Genomic DNA, 8,366 nt, shown 5'->3' with positions numbered 1-8,366 from the left:
CATTATGGAGACAGTGTTGACGAGATGCTCACCAAACTATCCACCATTTTCGTCTCCCACATGCATGCAGACCACCATACGGTACGTTGTATTACCAGTTTAACGTTTAAATGTCTGGTCAGTTTCTAAGACTGTGATTGGTCTTCGTCTATGTGTGACACACTCATATCATATTTTTACAGTGTAATTTTTGAGATTTGGAAAAAAATGGTTCAGACTAGACTTGTTCTAGTTTGTTTTAATCTTAGCTACTTTGATTTCACGTATGTCCATGTGTGGTATGTTCTGTGTTCCCTCTCAGGGGCTGTTGAATTTACTCCTACAGAGAGAGAGAGCTTTGGTTAGTATAAATTAAACTTTATTTCCTTTTTGTAAAAGTTTTGAAATACTTAAGCTTGTTGTTCAGAGGAAAATGTAAGATTTTGTTAAAGGTGAAAAATCATTTCGATAAAATCAGTTTCTGACATGTGAATCAAAAATACGCGGTCTCACAGAACTCAAATATATGTCTCTCCAGAACAGTCTTGGAAAAGCCTTCAGCCCAGTTTACCTAGTGGCTCCAGTCCAGATAATGACCTGGCTAAACCAATACCATGACCACTGCCAGGAGATCCTCAGTCATATCAAGTAATACACCGACATACTCCTTCAGTTCTTTTCACTGTCTTTTCACTGTAATGGTCCATTTATCCCTGTAATGGCTAACAGAGGCAAGCTGCACATTGTTTGAAAAAAATCCACTGCCTTCCCGCTCTCTGTTTCAGCATCGTCCCGGCCAAGTTCCTGTGTGATGGAGCTGAGGTCCCAAAATACAAAACCATGTCCTTCATCCAGGCCCTGCTGAAGAAATGTGACCTACAAAAGGTACAGTGTGTATTTAGGGAATTCTGAGCTGTGCCTAGAATATTAATAGTTGCTGTTGTGTATAATCAGTCACAAGACAGTCCCTGAAATTTTATGAATTAAAGATGGACAATTTAACAGAGAAGATTCATTCATTCATCCATTCATTCGTTCATTCATTCATTCATTCATTTATTCATTCATTCATTCATTCATTCATTTATTCATTTAGCAGTAACAATATACCCCATCCTAGAATGGTACCACGTCCTTACAAAACCTCTAAACACACTAACACTCAAACAAACAAATTGGCATATAAATTCCACATACCAGTCCTGGATTAAATTATATTTCACATGGAGAATTTCCATGCAGAGAGCAATGAAATCAATGATTATTCTTAGCACTGGTCTTAGAAATAGGTCCTCAGTATGTGAAGGTTAATTACAGCAGGCCCTTAGAACTGCTTTTAACTTGCCTTTTTTCTGATGTGTGCCAGTTTCAAACTTGCCTGGTGCGTCACTGTAAGAATGCCTATGGCTGTAGTCTCCAACATCAGTCTGGTTGGCATCTGGTCTTCTCCGGTGACACCATGCCCTGTGATGCCCTGGCACGGATGGGTGAGTCCTACACTTTCCCAGAAGCACATAAACCTGGCCGGCGCTTTTTATGGCACAGTCTCAGCAGATCCACCAGAATGACCTGCATACCACAGAGCTTCTCCTGCATACTTTTACTGTTACAAACACAACGCTCTGATCCTTATTGATCTTTGTCAGCCTTGAGGCCAGGTTTCAAAGCAAGATGAATGATTTCGCTGGACAACTTCTCTAATTATCTTGTATCGGTTGAGGCAAATCTACTTCAGAAACTAACTTTTAACCTAAAAGTGAATATACCTCAAACCAAAAAGTTTAAAATCTTAAAGTTGTAGTGCAGAAGTTAGTGTGTATCAGTGTGAAAGAGATTTTACTAGAGGAAACTGGGCAAATTCGTTTATATTCTGGCTTTGTGAATTACCACTGTGACCCAGAATAGCCCTGTAATATTGAATTGTGTGACACTTAACCAGACGTATCTTGGAAACTGTCATTGAATTTGTTGCGAGTGTTTCTTTGGGTTGATGAGAAAAAGTGGTGTTTCAAGCACACTTGTAAGGATGGAGAATTGCAGTGTTCACAACTAATTTCAGTCAAGCTCAAGTTATGTGTGTGTGAGAGAGAGAAAGATGGGGAAGGAGAGAGAGAGAGCCATGTAATTGTTCTACAGTAGCAGTGGCTCTTACAAAATGAGCTTCGATCAATAAGAATGGACTGGGTATTTAAGGGAGTCTGTCCATTCTGTATCCTCCATCCCTGTGTATCCTTAATGTAATCGATCTAATCCGGAGCTCGCTATGAATCACAAAACCCTTCTAATAGCTCCTTAGGGAGCTCACTTCATTGACTCACCTCAAATTGTCTGACTGGATGTTATCCAAGCAAAAGCTTCTAAAAACTTGAGGTATATCCCATTCCTGGTTGTTCCACATGGCCTCTGTTGCTAGGGTGATGGTGGGTCTTTGAGACCATGGTGATTGATTTCTTGTGGGAGGGGAAATAACCGCGGGGTTGACGGGGTAGGGTTTGGTGGGGTGGGGGGGGGGGGGGGGGTCAGAAGAAGGAATGAAGGAGAGCCGTGATCCATCTCGTTGTGTTGTTGTGTTCACAGGGAAGAATGCTACATTACTTATTCATGAGGCTACTCTGGAGGATGGGATGGAAGATGAGGCTGCAGAGAAGAGACACAGGTACACTAACACAATGGTGTCTGCTTCAGTCCCTCCACATATTGTAAAAGTTCAAGTTCTAATTCCTCCATCTGTGAACCTGATTTTAAAAGGAGTTGCATCACACCAACTGTCTGAAATTGACGTCGGGGCTCATACCAGCAGGTTTCCTTTGAGTTCAAGTCATTCTGAGTGAGCCTTTTTAAGTTATTGGACACTCATCAGAAATTGGCATCGATTTTTTTTTCTCTTTAGCTCTGTTGTGGAGTTCAATAGCTACAGTCCACTATCTGAGGTTCTCAGAGTTTTCTGGCTCAAAAGCTGAAGTATTGGTCTTAAAACCAAATCAGACGGGCCAGAAGAGATTGATTTAACTGCATGAATGAGGAAGAAACTAAGTCACTGACTGGCAGAGATGAGTGAAACTTCTCTCCCTCTCTCTCTGTCTCCCTCTCTCTCTCTCCCCCTATCTCTCTCTCCTCTCCTCTCTCTCTGGAGTTTAATTCTGTAATTAATGTCTGGTTGGTTAATGTCTGTCTCTCCGAATTGACAGCACAACATCCCAAGCCATTGAGATTGGGATGAAGATGAATGCTGAGTTTATAATGCTGAACCACTTTAGCCAGCGTTATGCAAAAATCCCTCTGTTCAATGCTGACTTCAACGACAAAGTGGGAATCTCTTACGACCACATGAGGGTAAGGCTACCTTCGATGGCTCTGGGCTGTCATTTGGTTTAGCAGCAAATCAGTCTAGAGTATATAATGTGATAAACCCAGACATACCCTCTAGTATCTGCATGGGTCTGCTTGGAAAATCTTTGATATGAATTTCAGTCACTTTCATAGAAAGGGACACAAAGAAATTTTAATTAATTCAGTAAGAGAGTTGCAACGGGGGGGGGGGGGGGGGGGGGGGGGGCGTGGAGCAACAAGTGTGCTTTGCCTGGTTTAGGGTCACAAGTCCCCTTCTCTTTTCTCAGTAATCTTCCTTCTCTTGGATAGTTACTTTCTAGACTATAACCATTCATCAAATAGATTTTCTTTCTGTTTTTTTCCCCTCATCCTTTCTCTCGTCATGCCTTTCCCCTCAGATCCGACTGGGACATTTCCAGGTCTTGCCCAAACTCATCCCTCCGTTGAAGGCCCTGTTTGCGGAGGAGATTGAGGAGATGGAGGAGAGGAGGGAGAGAAGACAGATGAGGGTTACGGGCCCTGAGCTCAACGGGATTTTCGATGCAGGGGAGACTCTGGGCAGAGGAGCCAAGAGAGAACAGGAGGACTCACAGGAAATACAAAGCAAGCGAGTGAAAGCTACATAAACTCCAGTGACAACATTCAAAGGACTAGTGGCTTGTTTTTGTTTGAGACTGATAGCGAAGGGGTTGTGTGATTATTTCTAACCGAGATTTTTCATTTTGAGGATTTGGTACCCTCGTTTGCAGATGAAATGAATGTATATTTTCTGTATTTAATGTTTTGTTGATGTGTACATAAAATATTAAAGTAATCTAGTTTGCTCGTTTTAAGAGAAAAAAAATAGCTGTCATCATTATTAAAACCAGACGTTGTCCATCACATTTCCTTGAAGATGTTTTTCTTTTTTCAGACCACATTTAAATTAAAGTCTAGTGTGTAGAAGTTGCACCAGATGTGCCGTATATATTACTGTGGTTATCTACTACAAACCCTTAAAGAAATGTATCTGCTTTACTGTGAAAACAACTAGTGTGGGTGATTACTCTGAATACCCAGATGATTCCTTGAGAAATGAAAGATTAACCAATGTCGCAGTCATTTGTTTGATAATGATATCTACTGATTAAGATAAACGTGTTTGATCTTCTCACTAGCCATGGCACCCTAATGCGCCATAACTGCATGCTGCCCAGAGAGAGAGGGTGTCGTTTTGATGTAATATTTATCACAGACTTCAGAACGGACTTTTTGGTAGCGGCAGTCACAATCGATATGGAAAATAGTTTCTTGGTGAGAGACAGGGCCTGTATGTGATGTTTTAATGTGAACGCTGTCTCTCTTTATCGGCCGAGTACGCTTCTCCTCTACTATCCTCGCGCTGAATGTTAAATGAGTGAAGAAGGTGGTAGGCATGTAAATGTGTTCTCTTTGGTTGAATTCTGTCGTTTTTATTAGAAAGTCTGACCTCTGCTTAGCAGCAGGTCTCATTGTATGTCTATTCTAGCAAATGTTTCTTTTTTTTTTCATTTTTATATTTGAATATGGTTCAATATTCGAATGAAATTTCTTTCCAATGAAAGGCAGATTCTGTTGGTTATTTTGTTTTCTATATTATGTTTATTTGAACTCAAATTTATAGTTAAATGAACGACAAAAGTTAAAAATTCCACAAAGTTACAACGTAGACTTCATGGCTCAGTAAAAATTACAGTATTATAAATTATTATAGTCTCAGCCCCGCTGAGATGGTATCGGTGAAGTTTGGCATTAGACTTTTAATTTAGAAATTGACACTGGCCCACAGCTGTGGAGTCACGGGTAATGTAACCTTTACTAAGGAACACAACAGTAATTCTGGGCTCATCTGTTTGATAGGGGGGTTTTTTTTAGCTGTTGAGGCAAAGCCACACAGTTTGGATAATTACATTTGCATCTCACCCCACACAGTGCGTCTCGTCCTGAGCTTTTATCATCTGTTGGCAGAGATCCAGGTTCAGAGCCAGAATCACATTTTCGTCTGATATTCCACCTGCTGTAAAAATTGGATTTACCCCTTGTAGACAATTCCCGTATCAAAGCAGCTTAAGTATTTACAATGTCTTGTCGTGTACGCGTCAGATTTTATGGTGAAGTAGTTTATTTCACTATGTACTTTATTGCTCGCTGAGCACTGCATGTAGTAGCCCTTAGGAGTCGAACTGAAGAAAGAAAAAATACTCCTCATACACCAGTTGAGGGCGCTGTTTCTTTGAAAATGCATCCACAGAAATGGCACGCACGGGGTGCAGTAGAATTCCACTGCACTGGAGCAAAAAAAAAAAAAAGCATTTGATTCTCATAATTTCCATAGTCTAAGGCACTATGAATAACCCAAATGACATAAGAACCAAAATATAAGAACTGTGCCATCTGAGCTGATGATGAAGAATGGCTATAGGTTTTTACAAAGCCAGTTTTCATGAGTGTGACAACCTAAACAATGATGTACGACAGGAGTACTCTCCAGAGATTCTGGTCCATTCCCCTTTTGCCATCCATTGTAGAGCTATGGCGATATCTATGTGTCAATCAAAAGGACCAAGACAGGGACTTAACTCAATAAGATTGACATAAGCTGACATGAGCACGTCAGGTCTGAAACCAGGGCAGAGTTGTACCTTTTTGAATGTCGGGATCATTGTACGCACACAGTGGAAAGACTCATTCTTCTAGACAGTCATATACTCCAGTGTAGGAGAACGACAGTGTTCTTTCCTCGTCATTTGCAAGTGCATGTTTTTCAACTTCTGATGAGTTCTAAACTGGCTCGGAACAAAAAAAAGAACATTCTCAGATGTAATGAGGTTTTGCCATTTTGACTGTGAGCTGAGGAGGGAGTGAATTTTGATGTACTTTAGCTTTACCTGGAGGGAAGATCAGCCTTTTTTTTTCCCCCTTTCAGTTCTGTAATGGGAAGGAAAATAAAGGCTTTCTTTCTGGAGGTAGTGGCCTGGCTGGGCAGGTGATTAGCCTGTTTTCTGGGGTGTGAAGCTCTCTGATGGAGAAACACAGCCTCCCGGCCCTAACGTCTGGTCATCACAGGCTGTGGAGTCTCGCCCACTCTGAGGAGATCTGAATGACAGGCTGTGAGGCAGAGTGGACCAGAAGACTCTAATAGAACATGCTTCAAACAAAACTCATTTGATGCAATCCTGATTTAGATAGCCTGTTACAATCCTCTCTTCCTCGCTCTCTTGCTCTCTCTCTCTTTTTCTCTCCCTCCGCATCTCTCCCTTTATTTATTTATTTTTTAACCAGACATGATTTGTCGGTAAATTGGAGAAACTTTTTTTTCTTTTTTTACAGAGGGCCAGTTCCAAACCAAAAGCAAGTAATTTAAAGTCCAAAACAATCTTAACTTGCTTATGGGATAAAAGCATTTGCATGTTTTTTTCCCCCTCTTCCATCTGCAGGTGTGTTGTTTCTGCATTGGCTTTTCATAGCAGTTATTTGTGGATATGGGTTAGGCCCTGAAGGGCTCCTTACTAAATTCAGTTTAATAAAGGCAAGAGGCCTCTCCACTGCCTTTACATCTACTCTATAGCACAGAGACGTGCTGCTCTCAAAATAGACATGGACAGAAGGACGGAGAATTAATGCCTCAGCAAAATCAAACGCCCTGTAAGAAACCCACCTCTTTCAAATATAGTTTACGTAGCTTCTCTGTTTAAACTTGGCTTTCCGTGCTGTTTCAGCTCAGAATGAGCAAGAGATCCAGCGTGAAACAGATAAGCGGCAGGCCAAGAGCCGGTCAGATCCATTCTCTACAGTCTCGATGGCATTATTTTACACCAAAGGCAATTATGCAGCCCTCCCACTTCTCCGCACATTTTCTGCATGACCGCTGATTTATAGAAGGCACTGAACTCTCTCTACGTTCAGCAGAGACACCTAATATGAGGGGACATGTGTGAAAGAGGTGACGGCAGTCGTACCATTCACAGCCATCCACGGACGCCCGTGTCCGTCGCTCACCTGGACAGGGTGGTAATTGTCGGCAGTCTTTCATTCCTCTCCTTCCGCGGTCCTCGTCAAACGGTCAGTCTTCAGTCAGGTATCGTCAAATTCAAAATCTCCTCGTTTTCTCCCGCAGTCAGCTTTTGACCTGTACAACAACAGTAGCTGAAACAGAATACCCTGATCCTATCTCAAAAAGAGGACGAAAAAAACTTCGAAAACTAGAGAGGAAATATGGTTTCTGAGACAGAGAGGAAAAGGGTTGTGAAATTGAGATCAAAGTTCCAAGCCAGAACTTCGGTACCTTATTTAAATGGATTTTCAGACTTTGTAATAATGCATTAAGAGAGGTTGGGGGTGGGGGGGCACAATAAGGGGTTTCATAGCACAATGGAGACTATTTGTATTCTACATGGCCCGTCTACGGTCGGTCTCTCTTTCTCAGAGACGGCAGGCTTGTATTAGCTGACTGTCGGAGAGAGAATTCCCAGGGGACCGGAGCGACGTGGCCGTTCACCTGGTCCTGCATGTAAAATGGAGTCGACCCCCCCCCCCCCCCCCCCCCCCCCCCCCCCCTCTGACGAATACATTGAGATGCTCCTAAAATTCACCAGCAGACACCAAACACAATTCATCTGCTGCATATGAGCGAGATGCTGAAGCTTAGAGGCATAAGAGAGGATTTGGGATTTGCTGCTTTGACAAGGTTTCAGATTTTTGCAGAGCATATTTGCATAAAGTGCCTGCCACAAGGGTTTAGAGGGATGGACTGGAGCCATTGATTTCTTAGTTAAACTTGAGACAGTACAGAATTCAGAAAAGGTTGGCCCACAGTGATGTGTTTTGAGATTATGAATAATATTAAAATTCGTTAGTGTCCATCCACCTGCTGTGACTCAAACCATTCTCAAGCTGTTAAAAATAATGCATGATAATAAACTATGTTTATACAATCAAGCCAAAGGTGATTTACATTATAAATAAACAAAACATGCAACTTAAAAATGTTAGAAGCACAAAAAGTTACCTCAAGAAGTACCTCTTTATGACTGAGCAGT

The 8,366-nt window shown here is 41.7% G+C and overlaps 1 protein-coding gene across 2 annotated transcripts in view; it reads left to right on the top strand.

Moving 5' to 3' along the window:
• Positions 1-4,028, top strand: part of elac2 (elaC ribonuclease Z 2) — an 11,282-nt gene extending 7,254 nt beyond the window's left edge. For both annotated transcript variants that reach the window (XM_030790216.1, XM_030790215.1), the window contains 8 exons: positions 1-81; positions 302-340; positions 518-627; positions 765-864; positions 1,346-1,466; positions 2,557-2,635; positions 3,168-3,312; positions 3,708-4,028. The exon at positions 1-81 is cut by the window's left edge and continues 58 nt beyond it. In XM_030790216.1, coding sequence (XP_030646076.1) covers positions 1-81; positions 302-340; positions 518-627; positions 765-864; positions 1,346-1,466; positions 2,557-2,635; positions 3,168-3,312; positions 3,708-3,935 — 903 coding nt within the window. In that variant the 3' untranslated portion in view covers positions 3,936-4,028. The remainder of the gene's footprint in view (positions 82-301; positions 341-517; positions 628-764; positions 865-1,345; positions 1,467-2,556; positions 2,636-3,167; positions 3,313-3,707) is intronic.
• The last annotated feature ends 4,338 nt before the right edge of the window (positions 4,029-8,366 follow it).

This window comes from Chanos chanos, chromosome 13 (assembly GCF_902362185.1).
Source record: "Chanos chanos chromosome 13, fChaCha1.1, whole genome shotgun sequence".
Classification (NCBI taxonomy): Eukaryota; Metazoa; Chordata; class Actinopteri; order Gonorynchiformes; family Chanidae; genus Chanos; species Chanos chanos.
Note: the sequence above shows the minus strand (reverse complement) of the source record. Positions and strands in the feature narration are given on the sequence as shown.